Raw genomic sequence first — 26,019 nt, 5'->3', positions numbered from 1 at the left:
CGAAAAACTGTTTTACATTCTCTGTACAGGAAAGCATTTTTCAAGTAAACACGCAGTTCAGTAGTTAGCAATAAAGATTTGAGAGTAGTGGAATAGTAAAAACTGGCTGTTTAATTGAAGGAAGTTGGAGTGAAAGCTTAGGATTTAATTCCAGGAAATGTAAGAGGGAAAAAATCTGCAGGAAGGTCTAACTTATTTCCAAAAAGCCAAGCAAAACACTCCGTGCACACAAAGGTCAAATCATGTAGGCAGGATGGCAAAGATTTATTGTGTTGCTTTTTTTCAAACCAGTTTTCATCTATTTTTAACCTTTTAGCTCTGCAATTAAAATATTATTTCTCAGTAGTCCAGCTGCTCAATAAACTTTTGCACTTTATACATGCAAAATGAAAATGTTTTGTGAAATCAGGTCTATCATGCTAGAATTCCTTTGGCAAGGAATAAAATGAAGGAAATTATCACTCTGGGATAAAGTGTTTATTTTTCTTTTAACTTTGCATGCTAAGCAAAGTATAGCAACATAAAAACCTATGTTTTGAAATATTTGACAGACATAAAAAACCTGCATGTTTTTCTTGTCTTAAACCAGATTTAAAGATACTGAAAACACCCACACTATCTTGTCCTTTTGTTGTCTACAAAAAAGATTAGGTAGAACACTGAGCATGAAAACAGCTAGCTGCATAAACCACGTGTTTTTCAGACAGATCTTTGTTTTAGTTGTCTTGTTGAAAGAAAATGTATTTTATGTACTTGCTGACCCTGAGCTGTATTCACAGAACTGGAACCATTAATTGCAGCAACTGTGGATGCAGCCTGTGTACACACTCTTCCTCCTTCAGGCTGTCCTCTGCCAAAAATCTTGTCTTGAAGGCAGGCTTCTCACTGCGCACCCGCTGCAGAAGCCACCACGGTGCCCCAAGCGAAGGTGGGACAGGCTCTGTGATGTTCATAAAAACACCTGCAAAGCCTGCTTGCCCTGGCTGAGGTCTCCGAAGCCTTCAGCTGAAGGTTGTGAATTTCTACAGCTGTAGTAGATTAAACTTGTGTGGATTCTGCTCAGGCTGGATTTGAATTCTCAGCACGCACAGTTTGCATCTGAGAGAAGTACCTGTGAGTGAGGAACTTCTGTACAGCCAAGAGAGGTGGGTCTGGTTATCCTGCGTGTGCTGGGAGGGTCTGCCGAGTACTCGCTACCCTCTGTTGTATCTGTTTTCAGGTTGAAAATGCAAACTGTACAAGTGAGTTACACCAGGCGCGATGCTGTCTTCTCAATTAAATGCTTTTAGCTCTGAAGTTTACAGTCCTGGACAGCGAAAAATTGACGGTAGCTGGGCTGGCTGAAATTTCTCAAATCAAAGATTTGGAGGGGAAATATATGGGTTTGCTCTCTTCGTGCTTACTGGCATTTAAGAGGCAATTCTCACCTCGCGTTCAAAAGTCATGTGTTTCACAGGACCGTTGGCTCTCCTGCCGGACCAGGCAGGCAAAGCCCCGCCAAGGCGGAGGAGGCACCGGCCGTGGGGCAGCGGTGCTTTCCACGGGGAATCTTCTCAGAGGAGCAAAGGCGTGCGGGACGGCTCGGCGGTGCCCGAGGGACGAGCCCGTGCCCCGTCGGTGTGCGGGGATGGGAGCCGAGAGCCCGGCGGGAGGGGACGCGCTTCCCTTTGTGCCCCGGCGGCGGCGGCCGCGTTGCCATGGGAACCGTCCCGGCGGCCGCGGCGGGCGGGGCCGGGCCGTGCGGCGCAAGATGGCTCCCCGAGGCGGCGGGACGCAGCGTGAGCAGCGGGCGGGGGTCGGGCGCGGGCTGCCCCCGGTGCCGCGCGTCCCCGGCCGCCCTCCCCCGACACCCCCCGGCCCTGCCCTCCCCTCTCCTGCGGGCTGCGCCCGCCCCGCCCCGCGGCACCGGCGGCCGCCGCCACTTGCTGCCGCGGGGCGTCCTGACAGCCCCGCGCTCAACTTGTGTTGCAGGCGCGCCCCGCCGCTGATGCGAGAGCTGCCGCCGCGCCAATGCCAGCGCCGCGCCGCCCGGCCAGCCCTCGCCGCCCCCCGGGCCCGCCCCGCCGCCGCCGCCGCGATGGCTCTGACCTTGTTCGGTGAGTGAAGCGCCGCCGCCGCCGCGGCCCGGCGGGCGCGGGGCTGCCGCCCCCATTGTCTGCGGCGCGGCAGCGCCTGGGCGTGGGCGCCGCCCCGCAGGGCCGGGCCCGGGGGCTGCGGGGAATCGCACCCCGGCGGGGCAGCCCCGGGGCCGGCCCGGCGGGGTCGGCTGGGGCAGGAGGGTAGAAGTTACGGTGCCTCGGGAAGCCCGCGGCCGCGAGGGGCTGCGCGGCGGAGTTGCGGACTGGCTCGGGAGGGACCCCCGGGGCGCTCGGGGCGCTGCTGCCCGCGGGGACCTGGTGTGTCCCTGCCGAGGTGTTCGGCGGCACGGTCCGGGAAAGGATGTTTCGGGAGGCTGCGAGTGCAGCCCGGTGTGGCTGTGTTTCACAGCGTGGTGGGAACCGGCGTGGGAGAACTGTAGTTTAAACTGTTGAACATGCGGGTGCTGTTAAGTAAGGTTATTAAATTAAGCTTGTTTATGCTTAACATGCTTAATTTTACGGGAGGGGGGGGAACTGCGTCTAGCAACGTTAGGTAAATGCAGCAATGCGAAGGAAAGGAGAAATTAACATGATTAACGTCAGTACAGAGTTAGCAGGATAATCGGGATACTCTCTCCTAGGAGGCTCCTGCACCAGAAGTGATTTCTAGTGAACAGGTTTAAGTGAGGATATGAAGTCTGTTCGTAGTGTTTAGACTGTGGATTTTAGTTCATGTGTAAACAAATTACTTGCTTTCATTCATCTACTGATTCTTGGGCTGATACGATTTCTTAAAAGAATAAAAACAGTTTCATGGGTTTTTCTAAAATTTAACACCTGTTATATTATTGTGGCATATTAAGCCCCATCTAAAAACAAGTTTAGCTCGTGTTGCAAGATAGCTCTCTGTAGATAAAATCTGTGCAGTATTGGATTTAGTTACTGTGCTGTCTCTTATATTTATATTTCCTGCTCGAGTTTTTCAGGATGCAAAAGGTCATAGATCATAGGTCACAGTAGAGTAAACTGTGTCTATCATTATAGGCCTGATGTTGTCACTTGAGTTCCCGTGAATCCCCAGATTTCAGGAGATGCAGGTACGGGGCCCTGCACATTGTCAGGTACAGGGTGAGCATCGAGATCTTTAATTTAGAAGCAAAAGTGAACATAGAGATCAAATGGCAGATTGGCTGTTGTAAAACAACTACTGCACATGTTTCACTGTATCATTGTAAATAGATTGTTAAGAAAATACGTAGTTTGTTACACAAGCACTGGAGGTAGATACTGTAGTCTCTAACAGAAAAAGAATTTTTAGGCTATTGAAAATACGTTTTCTATGCTGAGTGTCATTACAGTCTTTGTCTGCAAAAATTAAGAATATTTTAATTTTAGCTTTTAAAGAACATGGCATTCCTACATCAAGTACCTTTTTTTTAAACTCCTCTGATTCAGTTCCAATTCGCATGTGTTTGGTCTACTGAATGACATTTTCTATTAATACAAATTTGCATTACAAAGTAAATTGAAGTTTTTGCGTGTTAGCACGTCTGTTGTTACAGTAAATGACATTGATACATGTAAAAGATAATGAGTCAAGAGAAGATAGAGTGGAGTACTGTGCTGTGTCTAGGTTTTAAACGTTATCTTGCCAAGGTTAAAACCTCAGGATTAACACACTTTTAAGAAAATACAAAGTGACAAAAAAACAATGTAACAAATATGGCTCGTGTGTGTCAACAAATGAATGTGGTGTCTTTCACAAATGTAAAAGCTTTAGAGTATGTCTGAAACTATGAATACAGGAGTGAGAGTTGTGTAAATGCAGAAATGTATGAAAGTGCAGTATGTTTGTAGATGCTGTAGTGATTAACTTATGGTTGAGGTAGCACAGCTGACTGTGTTGCTGTGTGTTCTCTGAGCTGAGGTAGCTTGCCACACTTTGTCTCAGCAAATAACAAAGACAGACCACAACGTGCTTGCTACGAGCTTCAGGACAGAGTTCAACCTTTATTTTAAATTTTGGCTGCCTGTGGATAGTTGCATTTTCAGTTACTGTGCTACAGCTGACCCATAGCAATTCATTAAAAATATAACCCACAAAAGAGTGGATTTTAGTTTGTTTCAAAATGTACCCCTACCAAAGCAACATAAGCAAATCTGAGGAAAGGCAAAATAAATGTGTCTGAATTAATGTATCTATTTTGAGGGACTAAGCATCTGTAATTGTACTATTTTAAATTCACACCTATCTTATACCAGTAAAATTGCCCTGAGCAAACAGGTTCCAGAGGAGTTGTTTCTTTGGTTCTGCTCATTCACATAAATTCTAGGCTCAATTTTGTGTTTTTATTTCCCTTTGTGTTTTTATTTCCCCTTTCTTTGCACTTTCTCCATGCTGTTGACACTGGTTTATGGCTATTTTGGTGCATAGTCCAAAGATTGCACCATAAGGGGACAGGTCTAGAGATCAGGGTGACGTTGCAGATTCTGGATTAAAATGGACATGGGATTACGAGGCAGTTGAAAAGTCAGATGTACCTTATTTTTACTTGACAGTGGTTGGGAGCTTCTTGTTCCTGTTGGAGGTTGCCCTTTGCCATAGTACCCAGAGCAGCCCCCCATAGGAGCACTAACTGCAGTTTACACCTTTGAGGTGGCACCTTGAGACTCTTTGGAAAGTTGGTTGAAGAAAAGAGCTTCTAGTGTATCAGCAACATTTTTCTGATATCAAAATAAGGCCATTACCCTTGGACTATGTGTGTCTCCTGACTTATCCCGTTTCAGTTACAGCTTATTGTTGAGATCGGGATGCAACATTAAAGTACAAAGGAGGAAAATGTTAAGAGTCTTCACTTTATCAGTTTTAGTTATTTTAAAATTATTTTCTTCATTTTACCATATTCTCTCAGTCATGACCTTCCAAGATATCCTGTGCTGACAGTTGGTTGTATGGAAGATCAGTAGGGAACTGCCTATGTTCCCATGGTGCAGTGGTACAGATGATGAGTCTGTTTGTGGTATGGGCTATGGGGAAGAGGAGTTCAGCTGTTCCACAGATGCAGAGAGGAAGAGGAGCCCCTGTTGGAAGCAATCAGTGATGGGAGAGCATGAAGGTTGTTAGCTGAAAACGTACCTCTGTTACCTATCAATCACTCTGGCTACTTCAGGCAAAAGTGTCATCCCAGCAGGGTTCATAGTTACACGAAGTTAATGCTCACAGACATGTGGTGGGATTTTGGGGGTTGTCCTGTGCAGGGCCAGGAGCTGGACTTAATGGTCCTTTTGGGTGCCTTCCAACTCAGAATATTCAATGATTCTGTAATAAAGTTATGGTGACAGAAATGGCCTGTCGTGATTGTTGGTGGTCACCCACATGTGACGTGGCTTTTTGTGGTACCAGCAGAGGTAGGGTTTCGCCAGTACATTCAGTTTGTACTCTAGTGACCAAGCACGTAGAATGCAGGTTTGACAGAGGAAAGCAGATCCAGTACAAGGAGCACATCAACAAAACACTGGGAGACAGTCAATTTCTAGGAGAAGTGGGAAAAAAAAGGGGGTTTGATCCTTTTGTTTGTTGCAAATAATAGATGTGATGGATGTGATATCCATATGAATTGCCTACTAAGAGTTGGGGGGGATTTTAAAAACATCTTAGTCCACAAAACATTGCACACTTTTACATGCGGTGTGTATAAATGTCTGGAACTTGAGCAGATGTCCAGTTCTAGTGCTGTTTTTCATCCTAAAGCAGATGCGTGTTCCCTTACAGAAGGCTGTGGTGATTACAGGTGTAGCCTCCTTTTTCTCTCTCTTCCTGCCTGCTGCAGCAGCTGAAATGGCTTATAAGCCAGTGTCCTTCTCTGCTGTTTCAGCACCAAGTCCAGTGGCTTCATGCCCAGCCGTCGTGGAGCTGGGCTGAAGCCACTTGCCTGGTTTAGCAGGGAGATGGCTGAGGGGTACCTGCCAGTTCTGCTCCATTGAATCTGTGCAAGGGGTAGCAGCTTCCTAGAGACAGGAAGAACAATCAGTCATGTTTCTAGACTTCCTAAAACCCATCTGTTAATATCCTAAGTTGTGAGATTGCACAGTAACAGGGCTGAGGTGCGTGCTGCCATTCCACTTGGATGATTCAAGTATGGGAAAGATAACCAACAATGTAGAGGGAAAAGAAGGGAAGTATTAAGTTATCCCATTGCTACCGCTGTTTGCTTGAGTCTTTGAATGTCCTGAGAAGTGTTTAAAGAAAGTCAGCATTGTACCTTGAAAGAAAAATAGTTTTGTTATGTTTTAGTGCTTACGAATTGCTCTTGTGTTTTATGAATTCCCTTCCTGTTCAGTTGTTTGCTCATCAACTCTCTTGTGTGAACAAAGACATTTCAAAACAGCCAGGAGAGATCTTCATGGACATATTTGTCATTAGTTATTCATGCTCTTGCCTTCTTGCTCAGAGCCTGCCAATGGATGAAAACTCATCCCTGAATATTGGTGGTTAAGAAATGAAAAGTGAAGCAATTCTCTTTTAATCTTTGAAGTACTTGCATTCTGATGAGTGGCTACAGATGAATGGGATTAGAGACAGAGCTGTATTCAGCATGACAGATATGGTTATATAAGGAGTGATGAACAAGGGCAGTTTTTAGAGAAATCTATAGGGAAAATACCAGATTAAAAGAAACAAGCAATATACTGCTACAGGCAGGAAGGGTAGGGACAAAGAAGCCAATTATACTTCCATTTCAGGTGTCCGTACATTTCTGAAAGAGCACGTAAATATTAATTTGCTCACTTGACAGAATAGCTTCCACAGCTGTGAGCTCTATCATACTGCACAGAATTAATTTTCTATGAATCTGTTTGGTACTATAGGTATGGAAGTGAACCTTTTGAAGTAAGTTCTTCCATACTTGAAATCCTAATTAACAAATTACTATTTAAAGTTCTATGTATCTATGATTACTGTTCTCCATGCAAACTGTGCTTATTGACTCATGGCTGCTTCAAAAGGTAGGGTATACTTATGTTGGTACAGGCACATATTTTCTAATGTGTCAATCTTAAAGAGAGAAATTGCTCTCTAAATAAATGTTTTGCTATCTTGGGAACGAGTGTTAAACTTTAGAGTGCTTGGTTAGCACAGGTACATAGAAAATAAATGTTCCTCTAAAAAATTACAACAGGTAATGCCTGCAGATTCTCTGTGGGATAGGAAATACTCAATCTGCTTATTTCTTGTCTTGTGTGCAGAGCCTTCTAAGAACAGGAAATAAACAGATCACCTACAATTCAAGTTCTTCTCTATATTTGTATATGTGGCCCTAAACTATGCTTAAAACTTTTGGCTAGGTATGATGGTAAAGTTTACTGACAGAGCCCCTTAACTAAAGAGTCAGGTTGTACCAGAAAAGTGTTCTTTGAATATGTTCCTTAACTGAAGTAGGTGATAGAAGTTTGTTCATGGAATTGGGATATTTACAGTAGGGCTTTTGTCACTACAGGGAACATAAATGTGGGATGCTATAGGAATGATAGCTATCATGGATGCTTCTAGGCTAAAAAAAGTGTGTCAAGAACTTTGAGAACTGTTTTAAGAGCATAAGATGAGCAACAAAGTGAATACATACCACATGCAGCCTGTGCTAGATCTTTTTCACCAGAAAAACAGTGAATTCAAACTGATCTTTTTTTAACTGGTTACAGTAGATACTCTTGAAGTGTTTAGCCCTTGCTGAAAATATTTGGGCTTCATTCACTACCAAGCGACAGGCCAATTTTAGAGGAGATTTAAGCAATTCGACATCTAGTCACAATGAGAACTACAGATAGTCTAATTAGACAAAACAATTTAGGGACATTAGTACAATGTTTGGGTTTTTTGTTTGTTTGTTTTTAAACAAGATTTAAGAATGAAGGTGATTTGTTAAAAATTGGAACCATTGTAGAGAGAAACTAGACCTTCCTGGCTCCTGTTCATGTGTCTGGGAAGGAAAGTGCTCAAGTGCTGAGAATCATAAGAATTTCTTTTCCTAGGTACTGTGCTAACCTTTCCTGATTTATAGAACCTAATGAAGCAAATAAGGAGAGCAGCCTTGAAAGGTTTTGCCAGCAATGCAATTGGAAGGAAAACCTGCACTGGGTCTGGGAAAAGATGATTGATCTATTAACTAGTTAATTGGTATCAATTGATCAAAATATTGGAGAAGTGACACTAACACTTATAAACAAGGATGAAAAAATTTCAGTCATGGCTTCTCAGCTTAGTGCCTAGGAGTGTGCTTTATGCAGTGGCTGGTATAAAATTTTGTTTCCTAATAATTGTGAATATTGTATAAAAATCTTAAGAAATCAGAGGTTTGACAATTGTTGCTGAAACAGGAAAGGGCAGGTCCACTTGTGTGCTCAAGTAATGAATTTAAGATGAGATTTTGGAATTTTCTCCAAGGAGATTCTCTTGTGCTATCATCAGTTCAGGCACACTGAACAATTGTGTCCCTTCCTCCTTGACATCAAGTGACCCAGTAAGAAGTGGAGATAGTCTGTGTAACACAGAATCTCATCCGATGATGTTGAAGTGAAATACACTTTGGATCTGAGGATCCAGGAAGAGTTCCCAAGCCTTGTCGATGTACACTTCACGTCAGCCAAGGACTGATGCTTCAGGTGTAAATCTGGGTTTTCTTCTCTTTGTTTTGGACTCAGCTGATGCATTCTGCCTTGTTGGGTCTCCATATGAGAGACCCAACAAGATCTCTTGTTCTCTTATGAACTCTCTCCAAGAGTTCTTAACTGGTTTTTTAGGTGTATGAAAAGATTTCCACTGATAGAAAGCACATCTCTCTGTCAAGAAAAGACTGTGTTTACACACAATGGCAGTGCCATAGTCATTACTTAAATAGTACTTTAATCAGTAAACTCAAAGCATAAACCAAATACAATCCTTTTGGAAGACTGTTATTTTCCCTAAATAAAAGAACATTAATCAGGATCCTCCAAGGGTGCAGACATTGGTAACTCATCTGTGCAGTCTAAGTTGACTGTGCATTGTGAGATGATTTTTCTTTTTTTCTGAACGTGGGGCTTAACATCAGCAGCTCAGGCTATTGAGCTGCTCCACCCTGTGGTCAGAGATCGTACAACTCTGCACAAACATGTCTTCATAATGAAACAAAACAGACACAAGACCTGGCCCAAGGGCACTTTTGTAGTTATTAGCAGAGTATGAGATGCTTCCTCCTCCCTGATAAAATCATGAACGGGCTTGGTTGTTCTTTCAGTGGAGTGGACTGTATCTGGCCTTTACATTTTCACAAATGGCGGCAGAAAATTAAAAACTCTCTAGATTTTGATTTTTTGAGTCTATATTGAAAAAAGGAAAAGTGTTATTTAGAGTCTCTGCAATATTTGTTCTTCTAAAGCATTTAACAATACAACTAGGACTTTGTAAGTGCATGACATCTGGGCCTCAAGCACCCTACCTGGCAATGCCTGAGGAGATGCTAGGAAGAGTTCTTGCAGTTCTCAACACTGTTCCTGAGGGTTTGGCTGTACGGTGGAGTGCGTGGTTGGTCACTGTCCTGATTCTAGTCAGGAGAAGGGGAGAGGGTTGGTCACACCCAGCTGGGAAACCAATAGTATTCACTGTGTGTTCAGCAGCCTCTGTGAATGTATAAGAATTGACTGACATTTGGCATTTCCAGCACTCTGTCAGAATGAAAAAGGTGATGTATCTGAAGTGATTTCATGGTTACTAGAAATTGTACTCATAAAATCCATTTATTCCTGTGGGAGTCTAATTTCCATGATATATTTTGATACATTCATGCCCAAATTTATTTTTATGACTTTATTAGCAGTTCTGTGATAAGCATCATGGAAGGGTGGTCATGTCAGCACTGGCTAGATTTGGGTTAAAAATGTTGCTTAATGCTAATAGGATGTGATAAAGTCTGTTTTTCACGTGACCGAATCTTCGTCCCTTGGGAAAACTGCATCCTCTGGTTGTGGATCACTGAAGAAGTTGCAAGCACCACTTTCCTGCTCACAGTAAGCAGGTAACTGCCCTTTTGGTCTCTGCCAGCTCTGTGAGGAAGTCCACTGTCACATCCATCTTTGGTGCAGGTGGCAGGATCTGGCTCTGTTGAAAACATCAACAGCTGGATATTCCTGGTGCTGGTGGGAGGTGGTGATTTCCTTTCTACTGCAGTCCTCCTCTCCTTCTCCATCTCCTTCCTGCTTCCTTTGTTGCAAGAGCAGCTGCTTATAGGTAGCTTTGCCACTTAAGAAGCTGAAATTAAAATGTTTTCTGATCTTGATCAGAAACTGAATGTCCCAAGACAGCTTGCTTGTGGGAAATTTCACTCTAAAGGTAAAGATAAAACTCTGCTTCCTAAATACTAGAATTGTTTTGTTGCCCATTGCATTGTGATGTAACACCACAGCTACAAAGCCATAATTGCAACCATTTAAATTATATAGCAAGTACAATAGAGCATCATAGTGGTTTCAGTTAGAGGGGACCTTAAAGATCATCTAGTTCCAAACTCCCTGCTATGGGCATCTTCTACTAGATCACATTGCTCAAAGCCTCATCCAGCCTGGCCCTGAACACTTCCAGGAATGAGGCATCCACAGCTTCTCTGGGCAGCCTGTTCCAGTGTCTCACCACCCTCACACTGAAGAGTTTCATGTAGCAAAGTCTTAGAGTACTGCTGCAGCAATGGATAAGGAAGTATGACATGATTTATTGTGCAGTGTAAATAGGGGACTGTGAAAAAGGGAGTCATAGTACAGTTCTGAAAAACAAACCCAGTGCGTTAGTGCAGTTCCTGACCGTTCCTTGCTCTCACATTGGCAGGTTACAGGTCAGGCTCCTCAGTGGTGAATTAGTGTCTGATACATATGCAATCCAGAGCAGATTGCAGACTATAAAAATTGCTGATAATTATTTGGTAGTGCCAGTCTTCCAGGGTTTTTCAGCTGCGCTTTATGGTTTCCATATGAATCTGGACTCAATGCTTCGAAGTGCAATCTTGGATCGCTTTTCATTAAAAAGAAAACAAAAAAAGAACAACCCAAAACAAAAAACAGCCCACAAAAAGACCCCCAACAGGATGTACTTCTTCCTCACCTCTGCCTTACACGCTGAACATGCACACATGGATATATCCTTCCAATAAAGGAAGCATGATTTTGACACAGCAATTAATTTTACTGATTTCCTTTCCAGTATTTTTTTTCTTAGTAGTATATTTATAAATAGGACTTGCAAGTGTTGAAAAAAGTCTTCATGGGTTTAACAGAAGCAGAGAAGTATTTTGAAATGAAATAGTGGTTCTTTGTCCTGGTGAGAAAACGTTCAGAAACTTTGTGTTGAATATTATTTCAGTGCCGAAATTTACATGGTAAATGAACTATGTTAGGTACTTCTTTGTTGAGAAATAACATTTTTAGTAAAACAAGGTAAATATTTACAAGTATGTGAAGGAAAATTACAAACCTGAAAAAAAACACAAGAGGAGAGGAAACTTGTTACAGCATTTGTTTCCAATGGTGAGCTCATGTGCATATAGCTGTGCTATTGCTTTCATGTGGTTCTCGGGGAACTCCTGGCTTACCTGTGTATCTGCCCAGTTCGACATCATGTCAAAACAAGCTGTGGTCACAGCTCCCTCCCAGCACCCTTGTGTACTCCTCCTTGGTGGCAGAGCAGCAAGCTCATCAGTAACTCAGTGGAGCATCTCTTATTCCTGAGCTTTCATTGAAACTGTACTATATAAGAAGATATCCCCACCCCATCCACCTCCTCTTGCATCAGACCAAAGGTGATCGTTTTGTCCTGACTTGCTCTTTTGCAGGCTCAAAATTAGCAGGAGCCAAAACATAGCCCCTGTGTCGCAGCTGTCCCAAGCATGGTGAGCTGCTGGGCGGGACAGAGAATGATGCACTCCTGGGCTGGTAACTTGGGGGATGCCTCCAAAGCAGCCTCTGAGATGAGTGAGTTACAGACTGCTCTGTCAGAGGGAGAGCTCACTCTGGCTAACTCAGCTTGTTGGCTTTTTTTTCCACTGAGTAGAAAGATCTGTGAGAAACAGAAAGAGCTTTTTTTTCTGCTTTGTTGGTGGGGTGCTCTTGGTGCTGCATGAATCATGTTAGTCATGTTAGTCCTGATTCTTAAATGTAAAAAAATTGCATCTTTCTTCTCCCATTACTGTTCAAGAGCAGCTGTGGAAGACACAGGCAGGGCTTGCTGTGTCTCAGAGCTGCATTTGCCATTATTTCTGTATGGAAATCCTGTGTATTACAATCTGACAATTTCTTGCAATGTTCTGCCTCCAGCAGTTCCCAGCAAGCCATATAGTCAGACCAGGACCATTTTTAAACTATAACATGGGTTTTTGATCTGTCATATCCTATCACTGTCCCTGTGTCTGTCTGTGTGTTTTCCTGTGCTGTCATTTGCCATGATAAGCTTCTTTTTATAAAGTCAAAGTGAAGCTGAAGACACTAAAAGAGCTGTTATCCAGAGAGACAATGCTGGCTGGGGGAATATTGGTTTAGCAAGACTTGGGAATATAGATACTGATCTTTCTTTGATCTATAGGATGATCTCATCTACAAAGGCCTCTGCTTCTCCCACCAGCTCCTGTTGCTATTTTCTGTTTAGATGTCTTGTTCTGTAGGACAAAGACTGCTTTTCACTTATGGACATTTCCATGGGATCTCAGTTCCAACAAGGATACATCAATATCCCAGAAATGCAACTAGTAATTGTTGAAAACCTCCTGTTTAATGCATTGCTGTGATAACGAGAGCTAATAACTCAAGTTTCCATTATTCGTGGACCAATATTTCTTTCTTCTAATTAGCAGAAAAAAGGAGAAAGAACTCCAAAACAGAGACAAGAAAACCATCTGAATTAATTTCCTGTAGGGGGAAAGAAACATATGGAGTTAGCTGGGAAAGGACTTGGAGGTTATCTCTGAGCATTGATCATATCATGCTTTCCCACTAGTTTTCCCATTCCCGCAGGGAGGTGACAAGCCTTTGTGTTCAGCACTCCTTCCCAGCTCCCCCGATCTACTTTTCTCCTCCCAAACACAGAAGGAACTGAGGACAGATGGGGAGCCCATGTAGAAACCTCTCAGTGCTTGCAGAGCTGCTAGAGCACCTCTGAGACGGTTGTTTGGCTGTTGCTCCAGCCCCACAATGTGCTGGGTGGTGCAGGAGGGGACCCAGAGCACAGCTTCTCCATGGACTGGCCCTCACACCTGCTGTCTCTCCTTTCTCTGTTTCCTGCCTACTGCAGCAGGAGTAAAATAGTTATGAAAGATGGATATAATGCTATAAACACAGAAGGTCTGTTGGGTAAATATCTTTTGCTGTAGTTCTTTGGCTGCAGTTGTAACAGTGAACTATGGAATTGCCTAAAAGGAATGTGAACTTTTCAGCTTTTTAACCTGGAACATCCTACTTTGTGCCATTGGAGGCCTCTTGGATGTTTTATATGAGATCAGAAAGAGATAAGGAGTGGCGCAGCTTTCAGACTGGGGAGAAACTCACAGCAATTGGAGAATGCCTTTTGGAATAATAACTTAAATTCCAATTCAAGAAAAGGTATCACACCACATTGTGTCCATTTCCCTTTCTCAGACTCTGCCAATAATGTTTTTTAGGACTTTCCTTCATGACGTTAAAAAAACAATCCTGATCCTGGGCAAGGGTACTTTACTTGGTAGTTGCATCTGCTCTGGAAATAAGGACATAAATACAAGCCATATTTTTGCCTGAGCAATGATGTGTGTTATTGACAACTGTTTTAGAAAATTAAAAATCTGTTTGTAATAAGAATCGTAATAGGTTTGTTGTAACTTGATGGTCTAGGAGTTGAAATGGGTCAAGTTTGGGGAAGGAGAGGCAACAGCATCTATTAGACCATCTGACACAGTTAGATGTGCTTTGGAACACATGAGTCTGTCTTGAGGCCAGTTATAACAGCAGTCAGAAATCAGATCTGCTTTTAATTTTCTCTGGATGATGCTGATTTTTGCCTGGGCTGCTAATGGGTGGTTTGGTTTAGGTTTTTTTTTCCCCCAGGAGGCTGATGAATGCACAGCAGCTTTCTTGGTCTAAAATGCTGACAAGTTCTCAGCAGATACTTAACAATGGATAGGGAGGAGGTCAGTGCTGTGCTCTTGTTGTGGTTCAGCTTTTGGTAAAGCCACAACACTTTACTTAAAAGTGGATTTTAGAGCAGGAAAGTGAACTTATGTTCATTATTTCTATGTCTTGTGTGGAAAAAAAAAATTCAAAGCAACCAAGCAAATGGTGATAAAGCATGTCTCCCCATTCAGGAAATTAGGGCATTATGCAATAGATGGAGGGGTTGTATTTCAAAAGTACCTGAAAGCTCGTCTTTTTTTTAGGGCCTCTTCTGCTCAACCTTGACTGGACAGACTTCATATTCAGAGGAGAGGATTAATTTAGAGCTAGAAGACACTTTTATACTGTATCATGTTGTTCTTTTTCACTACTAGGGCAACGGTTCAGAATATTTGTGTAATCAAGCTGCAATCAGTATTTCCTGATAGATGTGTTAGAGAAATGAAGACAGAATATTTTGATGAATGCATTGAGGCTGTGGCTGTAACAGTTGTCACTGGCTTGAAGATATGGTAAAACTGATGTGCCCCTGTTAGTATTATTAATGTTTGGAAGAAGTGAAGCAAGTGATGGGAAATGAGCTCAGTCTCTGTGCAGGCAGACTTTTAAAACAGGAGACAAAGATGGATTTGTGGAAGAGAAAAAATAGGAAAGGATATGTCGAAGGTTAAACGTTTTCTGCTGTATTACCCTTGCCACAGTTGGAATGAGAGACTGTAAGAGCAATAGCCTCAGCAAGCATTTCTCCAGGCTTCCAAGGAAACTTCACTGACCATGATCAAAACAGTGTCTCTGAAGAAAACCAGTCTGGATTTAAACCAGAGAAGTTTGATTACAGTCTTCCAGCTTGTGTTACCTGACGTAACTCTGAATTTACAAGAGTTTGCTGTACTGATTTAAAAGATATTTGGACAAATTTCCTGTTAAATCTAAAAGATGTGATTCATCCAATAAAGGCATATTTCTGTCAATTTTGAACTTGCAAAATTAGGTTGCAACAGAACTTTCAAACCCTTAGGGAGGATGGGGAACTGCCTACTTCATTGATCCAGCACTTCAGGGCTGCACTCAGACACAGTCAGTTTAAAAAAAAATGAGTTTTAAAAAAAATAAATTCACAGGCTGTTTTTCTTTGAAATAGATACATTAGAGAGGCATGTTTGATTTAAACAACATCTTCATCTGGAAGTTTTTTACTGTGTAAATTAGACATTTCAGGATACCTGTGACTTTGTAGAGCTGTCATGAGTCCTGTGGCAAAGTAAAGCAGAGGGTTACAGGTACCTGGTGGCCTGACTGTTGTTGCACCTGCAGCTGACCCACAGAGCCATGTCAGGTATCAGTTCCATTCGTGTCTGTCTTTTCTTAGGGAGCAAAGCTGGTGTTCCCAGTAATACTGAAAATCAGCTGCAGCCTGTTGCCTGGAGGCAGAGATACCCCCTTGGAAACAGCAGCATTAAATTCTGTCTTTGTTATATGCCCACAAGGTGGCACTTGTCATCTTTTTACCTCTTGGAGATCTAAATTTTTATATGTTCAACAACACTAAAAAATAATACTAGAGGTTTTGAAACTTATCTTAAACAGTAAGCTACCTGTGCTTTCATGGCGTGGGTATTTCCCTACCCCTCCATTAAACTACAGTCAAGACAAAGAGAAAAACAGCTGTGTTTTGCTTATTACCATTGCATATGTGAAAATTCCACCTTAAAATTTAAATTAATATGAATTTTTTTGTTGTAAAGGATTTTAAAAATTTTTATTTCTCATCGTTCATGCAGTCATGTGTCAGTATTTGTCTGACAAAGGGGAGGAAAATGAATACTTGCTTCCCTTGCTTTGGTTAAATGAAAATCCAGAAATGGATCATTTGCAACCTGGTCTAGTCACTTAGAAGATGAGTTCATTTAACAGCAGCAGTGCTTGTGATGGGCAAAATATTACTTATTCAAATTTCCCATCATTCATAAAGAGCCAATAATAGTAGACCTGCTAATAAAAAGCATTGAACTCTGACTGTTTTTAGTGGGTCTCTCATTCAACCCCATTAGAAGCATTCCCACAGAATTTATTGTTGCTAGACCAGACATTTGTAGAAACCAGAATGGCAATGTGATCTGGGTTCTCTTTCCCCCCCCCAAGACTGAGGCAATTATTCAGAGCATGCCCTTCTTTAAGCCCCTTCACTTTTGCTGAGTGTGCTTTCTTGTCTCCCACTTGGTCACATCGGAGAAATGGTATTAGCCTTTGTAGCTTTCTGGGGCATTGTTCACACTGGCTTTCACTTAATCATTTTAACTCCAGGATTAATTAGAAACCTAATTGTACTTATTTGCAGTAGTAAAAGCAAAAACATGTGAGGATGAAAGAGCATATAAAAATAATTTTTGTCCTGTTAAAAATTCCCGGGGCCCAGTGTGTGTGATGTAGTGCAGTGTAGTGTAGTGATCTCGCAGCCAAAGGGATGCTTTTGTTATCTGTGCCTGTTTTCACTGGTTTTTATCTTTCCTTTTGATTGTATTGTGATCTTGTTCTCCTCCCAGATGCGAATGCCTTTGAAAAAGAGAAGAAAATACATTCAACTATTTTCTTGCTTAGATAACTCAAACATCATTTAATTTTAAAAGTCCAAAGCTGACCACATGCATGGGAATTTATGGGCATTAAAGAGTGTAGCCTGTGCCAAAGGACAAGGCCAAACAGTAGAACTTTATGTAAGGAGAGCTGTCGCTGGTGACTGTCCCCTCTGCCCAAAGGCTTGGACACATCCCTTTGGGTGGATGGCTTGAGTTGTGGACGGCCTTTCTTGTGTGCCAGCTTTACCAGGAAACAGGTATCTGAGCCAACTACCTGTGTCCTCTGCCTGCAAGTTGCCATCCACTGACAGAAGGCAAACCACATAAGCTGGCAATAGCTCCCTTTTGGTCCTAGAGGCAATTTGTCTCTGTGATCAGACTGAGATTTAGTTTAACACTTAACAGCTACCCCACTGCAGCTCCCCACCAGGGTGGGTTGTGTCAGCAGCCCAGTGGGCTCAGAGCAGGGGATCCTCCATTGGGAGGGTTAGCTGTCTGCACACTGCTGGGGGACAGACCGAGCTCTTACATCTGCCCACGTGTTAAAGTGGATGCGTGTCTGATGTCTTTTCTCTGCCCGGAAAAGGTGGAGAAAATAGATGGCTTACTTGGAAGCTTTTGCACTGAAGGTCCTTACCACAATGGTGTCTGACTGCCTTAGGAAGAGCCTTTATGAGTCTAAAAGTTTTCAAAGCTTTTTTTTTCCAATTCAAAGGAAATTGTGTGCCAAGGATAACACTGAAGTAGCATCAAAGACCCAGTAACAGTCTAGAAGTATCAGTCATCCTTGCTGAGTATCATACAGTATATTGTATATTCGGGAATTGGCAGAAAATGTGGCTCTTATTGCCTGGGGTGTTCTCAGCCCTGTGGGGATCTTCCCATAAACAAAGGAAATTCTGTGACACACTAGTTGTGAAACCCTAAGTGCTTTCCACATGGCTCCAGGCCATGTATGCCATCAGGTTCTTATCATTAATGTCTTTGCTTTAAGGGGCTAATAAAGCAACATTACTTATGGATTAACATTATTTATTTAGTGACTTTTAAACTCCAACATTTTTTTGTAAAATAACGATGTAATAGTTTTTATTTAAGAAAAAGACAATATACCAAAAAGTTGCCTGACATGTCTTAAAAAGAGTGCTGTAAGTCTGTGCAAGATATTTTGGTCAGAAATAGTTTGTTACCCCTGTGCTATGAAAAGGTGAAGACAGGTTGAGATTGAGCCAGAGGATCACTTCCCCTTTTGTATTCATGTGATGGACTTGAATGCTGAAGAAATATTTGTTTCTAAGAAAACATTTCATGCCAAGCAAGAAAGCCTGACCTCAACTTTCTCTCTGGTTTATTGAGCACTGACTGAAATGAAATGCCAAATGGCCTTTGGCACCTCTGTGTGTGTGTGGCACCCTGAAGCCAAGAGCAGGGACGGGTGGATTCCACAGGACCTCGTGTAATGCCCGTGTAGCCACGCGTGGTGCTTGCTCTTTGCACCGAGCTGCTGCTTCTGCCCCCCACCCCGTTACAGGCTGTCATTAACTTACTGCTGCTGGTAGCAGAGGGGTGTAAAGGGACTTTGTAGAAAGAAATGCACATCCCAAGGTCTCGTCTAGGAGTGATGAAGGACATTTGGTGTGTGCCCCTTCTTTCTTTAGTACACATGCAATAGACAGGGACATTTTGGCTATTCTCTGCACCCTCCACCCTGCTGCCCCCTCCCAGAAGCTGCCTGCCATCACTTTCCCCTCCTGCTGCCAGCTGCACAGGGATTTCTGCAGAACCCTTCCAGTGCTGCTGCAGCCAATGATTGGCTTCTCCTATTTACCCTGAAAACCATGGAGTTGAAGCCCATCTGTTTTAGTGCCGCTGCCTAGGGCAGTGGCTGTATTCATCCTTTAATTACCTCAATGCTGTTTGAGTTTTATTTTGGTTGGAGTGTGTAAAAGCCCTAACTGCTAGGGCCTGCTTGAATGCTGCTGAAAACATTTTGTGATGACTTGAGCTTAGTTTCTGAAATGCTGTTGGCACTTGTACTCTGAAAAACAGAGATGAAATTATGTTTTCTATTCAACTGTGCTGGTTTTTTGTGGCTTGATAATCTCACCAACCAATAAATTATGGCTTTGTTTCTCTAGGTTGAGTGATTATTTTTTTTTACGTGCATCCTTTGGGCTTAGAGAAGTTGCTAATAAGGAAGATTTTGGGGCAAAGGAGGAATTTTTTAGAAAAAGTTTTTCAGGCACAAAAAGGAGTCTGTTGTATGGGTCAGCAAATGGCCACGTCCACTGGTTGTGCATCTCTCCAGGAGTTAATTTTTGACAGATGCTGCTGCCAAACAAAGCAAGATTAGCATCTCAGAACACATGCTAATGCTTTCTGGTTAGTGCCTAGGCTGTAGCTTACAGAAGAATGTTTATACTTTCTTGTATCTTTTCATATTTGTGACTTACACCAGTTTTTGGCCCGAGTTCAGTTCAGAACATGAAATAAGACATTTTTTTTCTCCTGATGATATTGGTGTTTGGTCCACATTACTGAGAACTGGCCTCTTCCACAAAGTTCACCACCTGAGGCCTCACTTGGGTTCAATAGGGATATTATCAAAGAAAATCAAACTTTGGGGCAAGAGCTGCTGTGTCAGCAGATAGCTGACTATTTCCTCCTAGACAGCGTTACTCTCTGATGTTAGAGATGACCATGCTGCAGGGAATGACACCCAGTAAAAGAAAAATAAAACTGAGTTCTCTACAGGAAATCTCTGTAAGTCCTACATTGCTTTATGGGGTTACCATGCAGAGTTAAATTGCTGCTGCTCCTCTACCCTAGAGCTGACTGGTCTTCAATGGGGAGAGAGAACCATTTCAAGCAGAGGTAAACATTTTTATTCTTTCTGTAAAAGGAATACACAAAGATAAACACTCTGAACAGTTTGAGGCAATAGTAACAGTTTTCATATCTGCAGTTAAAATGTACACTCTGAAAGTACTGCAGTTGTCCAGATTTATATAATGGATAAAATAAGAGTGGGTAAGAAAGAAGGAAAATACCACATTGTATAATGTCACAATTAGTCACGTTTGTGTTTATGGAAAATCTGAGATGCTCTCCTAGTGTTTGTGTCTGTATATGAACTTCTAAATGGCTGTAGATTGTCTGTTGGCAGAAGCCCTTTTCTGTGGAAGTGTGTGTTTCTGATGGTCACTCTGTGCTTTTCAGTTCTTCATTGCCAGTGGTTTGTGTCCAAAATCATAGTTTCCTTTTTTTTTTTTTTTCATGAATTGGTGCGTTCAAAGGAGGGCATGCTGGGCCCAGAGAGCAACACTCCTGCCCACTGTGACATTTCTGGCTGTTGCCAGAAGCTGCCTGTTGTGCTGTTCTGGGCTTTCTATCTCTGTTTTCTCTGCATTTAAGCAGATTTCAAGGAAACTTTGAGTAGAGATGAGATGAGACAAGATGGCTTGAGAATGAGATGCTGAGTGGGCTGGTAGGTGAGTCCTAGCAGGACAACAGTGGGAAGCAAACCAAAGCGCTGCTTAAGGATGAGAGGAGAGGTCTTGCGTGCAGCTGAAGGGTGCTGAGGCTGGGGGAAAGGCAAAGTCCTGGAAAAGAGAGGAGGGAAAAGTGTGTTTGTGAGGCAAGAAGATGATGGCAAGAAAGTGCTGAGTATTCAGAACTTCTCCTGTGGTTAGAATATAGGGGAACCAGAGATATATCTTGAAGAAACATTGCACTTCTGAACGACTTGAAACGGAGTGAGAAAGGATGAGCCACTTGGATCTTGTCATCCACAGGACTCTGCATATAGAAACTGATGGCCTTAAATATTGCTTGTACAAACTGCTAAAGTAAGAACAAACACTGTGCCCATGTTGCTGGGAGTAAAGTTGGTGTAACAATGCTTGCTGGAAGCTCTACAGAAAGTTGGAGATCAGTGTTTACAGTATTACATGGTAAATTTAGCTTAGAGGGAAGCTATGTGGCTTTTTACACAAACTGTACCGTGTACGTAGCCCAGCTAATTCTGAGTGAAAGTATCTGTCAGCTTGAAAGTGGTCTCTGTTTGAAATTGGATTTATGTACATGGACAGTGTCCGTGATCTAAAAAGTCCTTGCTGATGAGAGTGCCCCCATACTGGCAAAAATCTCACCAATGCTGGAGGATCACAGAACTGGTAGCATCAGTTTAGGTATTTATGTCGTCTGTAGCGCTCTAGGCCTTTGGAGAAGTGTAGCGTTAAGCTGAATTGCATCTTGCTTAAGGCAGAAAATGCAGTTAGATAAAACATGATGCACAGCTTATAAAAAATTATTTTATCCTGGAAACATTTAGCAGAGCTGAGCTACTGCGAAAAAATCTGAGAACTGACAGCATAGAGTTGATTGTGTTAATTAGAAAGTGGCACAGCATTAGTGAGAAAATATATTTTGGCTTCCGCATTTTCTGTGGGTTTTTTATCATGCCCTAAAGTGCTTTTCAGATGCCTAATTGGAGATGTGAAACATGAAAGCCTGCACTGTCTGAAAATCAAGCCCTTCTCTTGATAATGCATTTCAAAATACTGATGATGTGTAAAATGCGACCACATCGGTTAATCTTTTAAAAGGGGTAACTAATAGACAGGGGTTGTGTTGATGCTTACCCTATTTCATATTTGTGTAGTGGGATAGTTTTCGTAATAGAAACATTATTGCACAGAAACTAACACTACAGACCCTCTGCTTCACCGTTGCTACTGTGCTGTACTTGCTACTACAGTGTTTTGTATTAGATAACTTTTTTTAAAAAATCACAATAGAAACGACCTTTTGTTTTTTCATTACCTCATGTGGATGGCCGGAGGGTATTCTCACACTGTAAAGGCAGTAAAGCTCACTGGCAGATTTTTTTTCTAATAAAATCCTGTGCACAGCTGCATAACATAAATCATTCCTTCCATTTCTGAATGTTAAATGTTTGTTGTATGAAAGTTACTGCTGTTCTTGCCTGACTTTAACAAGGTTTGAGGTTTTTTGTTTGGCACAAATATTGTTGCTTTTTAGTTTTATAACCATGCTGCCCTTAGTTGCAACAATTATATGGCTTGAGTGTGAGCAAGTATAGGTTAGACTGCCAGGATATGTGTATTTGCATAACAGTCAGCTCATATTTTGCAAATACAGTGTGTTGTCCTTTACTTAGATTATTTATTTGTAAATTTAGGGGGTGCATGTATTGCCAAAAAACAGAGTGTAGAAAAAGCAAATTCAGCTAGTGGGGTAAGAGTTGTCTTCTGGGACTAAAGCTATTATTTTTACTTACAAATTTTGCCCCTTTTCCATGTGACATTGCATTGCTAAGGGATCACATTACAATGCTTCTGGAATGAATCGACTTGCACTGCCTTAATTAAAGGTATCAAAGTAGGAATGAATAACCATGGCTGCATCTGTTGCTGCTGATTTGCTTTTACTGCCATAGTACAGTGCAAGCTGCTTAAGGTCTCTCTGCAGATTCAAGGTGTTTGGGCCAATCCGCAGGACGTGGTAGAGCATCTGCAGGACCTTCCAAAGATCAAAACCCATCATATTCTGGGGGATGGCAGTTTAATTGAGTGCTGCCTCAATAATAAAATCATAATGGATTGTATTCATAAAACCCACTGCCACCAAGGTAGTTTGCAAGGACTGCATCCTCTTCATGTGTAGAGCTAAAATACAGGGTAAAAAATTACAGTGCAGACAGGGCAGAGAGTGTGCTGAGAGGATCTGAGCAAGTCTGTGTCAATTAAACTGGAAAATACCTTGTTCCACTAAGATCTAATTTAGAGATTTTTGGCATGACTATATGTGGGAGAAATGGACGACAGCAAGTATCTGAAGAAGACAGATTCCTTACCCTAAGGAGAGGCAAAGCAAAATCCTTTCCGTGCTTCAGGCTTGGTTTTGCAGGCCTTAAGGACTCTTAAGTGTAGACGCCACTCAGGCTAAAATTCAGGCAACAGGTTCCCTGATTGCTTGATCTTTACGTAACCTTATAATAAAAACTAGAAATGTGGGGTTTGTTGGATGCAGCAGGTAGTTACAGCGAGCAGAGAATTGCAAACAGAGCTCAGATATGAATGCTGCAGTCAGAAGAGGCTTCAGACAGCAAGGCTGGGTGTGTGGTTGGCTCAGCTTGTGACCTTGTAGTGTTATGCGTATGGAGTAACTCTCACCAGCTCCAAGGCAGAGAGCACAGCATCTTGCAGAAAGCCTCAGTGACTTGTAACATCAAAACTGAAGCTGGTCAAGAGCGGTAAAACAGTGGATCAGAGTTGAAGTTTGCATCATAGCCCTGAGCTCAAAACGTCAGATTAGTTGTCAGCGAGCCATAAGGGTGACAGAAACGTAGAAGACACTGAAATTTATTTTTTTTTTAATTTGATTTGAGAATTAAAATTTGGGATTAAAATTATGTTGGTACTTGTAATACATACTCACTACTTCCAAATAGAGTTTGTACTCTGTATGAAAAAAAATCCTTCTTTTTTTCAAAATATTTCACAGTACTTTCATACTCTGGTTTTATTTTAGGAGTTGTTAATTGCTGTCCAGAAGAGGAAAAAGCTAATGACAGAAATAAGTTGCATGGAAACCCATTTATTGAAATATAAATTGAGATTAAAAAAAATCTTTCTGATGTAGTTTAAAATAGAATTTATAGATATATGTATAGTAAAATAATATGAATTCCCCTTCCCCCTCACAGTATGTTGGCTTCTGATCTGCATGTTTGCCATTTTGCAAATGTATTTCTTTAGTTTTTCTAGCTGGATAAAGAAAATACCTTTTCACGGTTTTAGTTTGAGTAAAGAGGGGGAACTTGTAACAGGTTGTTCTATAATAATTTAGAACCTAGATGCAGTATTTATCTTAATAATTCTGCAAGTGCGTCTGCAGGGTTATTTCTGTGTTAAAATGTTTCCAACACAACATTAAGAATTTTTGTTTTCTTTCAGATACTGATGAATACAGACCACCTGTTTGGAAATCTTACTGTAAGTATCTCAGCGCTTTTTTTCTCCAACTCAGAGCTGAAAAAGTTTTGCTTGGGTGCTTTAAAAGACTTATTTTTCTTTTCATCAGAATGTGAGTTTAAGAAGCATCAAGGGGTTCATTGCTGCTTAGAGATAGTGCAGTTGAACGATCTCCAAGGACAAGTGAGCATTGATTATTTGGAGTAGTGGATTCTCTGCACTTATTAACTTAGTTGTCCCACTCCTGGTTGGTCTGGCTTATATTAGTTTGGCTGCCTAGACCAGGATTTACATAAATTCTATTCATGCCTTAAAGTTGGTGACCTTACAAACTTTTAAGGTATCTTGTGATCAAGTACCTTGCATTACTAGAGCTGAGACTTGAACTGGTTAGAAAAAGATTCAAAATAAATTGTTTTCCTCCAGAATTTGGTGATGTAATATTGTTGCTTTTTATAACCATGCTGCCCTTCGTTGTAATAACTATATGGCTTGAGTGCGAGCAAGCGTAATGCTTGCTCACACTGTGCATAAAATGATGGGGTAAAACAAGAGCGTTTGTTTGGCCTGGCGTGCACCCCTCACAAACCAAAAAACTCAAACCCATAAAAAAGCACAACCAACATTACATTTTTAAATGCAAAAGAATTCCACGTAAAGGAATGACCTGTTGTTTGGCTGGGCTAATGAAGGTTCAGGGACATAGAAGAGAACATGAGACAAATGGCACTGTAAAAGGGAATCTCAGCTTCCCATAGTATCTCACCTATAAATTCTAGTTCTGTGTAGATAGAAAACCCAAGATGTAAGACATTTTGAGACTCAAGGAAACACAGCAAGAAAGAAGAGTCTTCTGTGAAAAGCAGATTTTGAAAGCAGAATGTTTGTGTGTATAACACACTTAGCAGTTTAGGGACATCAGACTTACACTTGCATTACTTTGTATATATTCAGCTTGATGTCTTCAGGTGGGATAAAGGATTTGCTCAAGCAACATTTCACACCATGAAAATGTCCCCTCTAAAGGTTGGGGAGATTTAGCACCTGATAAAATGTAGTTATTTCAAAAGGTTTCCATCCTGCTGTGGGAGACTTTTCAGTCAGAGATGGGAGTGTTCTTAAAGGGTTTGTGAGAACCATGGTTAGAAAGAGAGTAAGTGTTAAGAGAGCAGTTTAAAGTATTTTTTTCAGTGTACCTTCTGTGAACTGGGGAACACTGCTTCCTTGTTTAGTTTGTTCCCTGCCATAATCTGTAACGGGGAGGTACAAGCTCTCTAAATACCCAATCTTCATTGGCACCTTACCAGGAGCTGAAGGCATGGGCGCATGCAAATGTGTATGCACCCACTCTCCTACAACATCATTGTTTGCCTGCTATGGTGAACCCTTCATGTGGTTCAGAAGTAAGATCAGAATCACAGGGTTTGATTATGTTTCTGTCTCATGACAGATGAAGAGGAATGTCTTGTTTGACTTTCCTGGCAATAATTACAGCAAGGAAACTCGTGTTGAACGGTTTGAATCGCATACATCAATTAGAGGAGGAGGGATAGGCATCCTGTTTTGTAGCTTAGCTAGTCAACCTGCTGTGCTTCTTGCTGGAAGAGAAGAAGGATACTGCCATTGGTGAAAAATAATTTCCTTTCAGAAAATCTTTTCAGCCTGGCTTGAAGTAAGGTGGAAAACAGTTCTCAGTTTTCAACCAATTTCTGTAGACCATGCCCATTGTAAGTCTCCACTGCTCTTCTTTGAAATTCAGAAAAATCCATACTCAATCTGTAATTTTATTTTTTTTTCTTTGAACTTGGCTCTGCAGTTTTCAGAATTAGATATGGACAAGGCCTGGTGCCATCAAATACAGCTTTTACAAGAAAAGCTAGGGAACTGCTGGCAAAATAAATGGTCATGCTATGCTTGAAATGCTAACTGCAGTTTTATATACCAATGTGCTGATCTTCATCACTTGCAGAAATCATTCTTGTATTACCAGTACCAAATGGTAAGGATCGATTTTAGTAACAACAGGAAAAACCATTAGCTTTTTTTGTGTGGAACAAAGGCAGTGTTTTTTTCCAGTTTATCTTATGACTCTGTGATCATCTGGCATCTTGCCATTTTCTCCATTCCAGTGTAACTTAGCCCATAAATACAGCATTTGCCAGTGGAAAAGACTTGTAATCAAATGAGAAGTGTAATGAAGTCAAATTG

At 41.7% G+C, this 26,019-nt stretch overlaps 1 protein-coding gene across 3 annotated transcripts in view; it reads left to right on the top strand.

The window, feature by feature from the left end:
- The first annotated feature begins 1,134 nt into the window (after window positions 1-1,134).
- The window catches only part of CHN1 (chimerin 1), a 97,943-nt gene continuing 73,058 nt past the window's right edge, over window positions 1,135-26,019 (top strand). The window contains exons 1-3 of one of the 3 annotated variants that reach the window (XM_051787406.1): window positions 1,426-1,778; window positions 1,972-2,096; window positions 23,794-23,832. In XM_051787406.1, coding sequence (XP_051643366.1) covers window positions 1,444-1,778; window positions 1,972-2,096; window positions 23,794-23,832 — 499 coding nt within the window. In that variant the 5' untranslated portion in view covers window positions 1,426-1,443. Of the gene's footprint in view, window positions 2,097-23,793; window positions 23,833-23,977; window positions 23,995-26,019 lie in introns of those variants that run through there. The other 2 variants (XM_051787405.1, XM_051787407.1) reach the window with 2 other exon arrangements.

The sequence above is a fragment of the Manacus candei genome, unplaced genomic scaffold (assembly GCF_025592945.1).
Source record: "Manacus candei isolate 608988 ecotype Guabito, Panama unplaced genomic scaffold, ASM2559294v1 h1tg000023l, whole genome shotgun sequence".
NCBI classification, from domain to species: domain Eukaryota; kingdom Metazoa; phylum Chordata; class Aves; order Passeriformes; family Pipridae; genus Manacus; species Manacus candei.
Note: the sequence above shows the minus strand (reverse complement) of the source record. Positions and strands in the feature narration are given on the sequence as shown.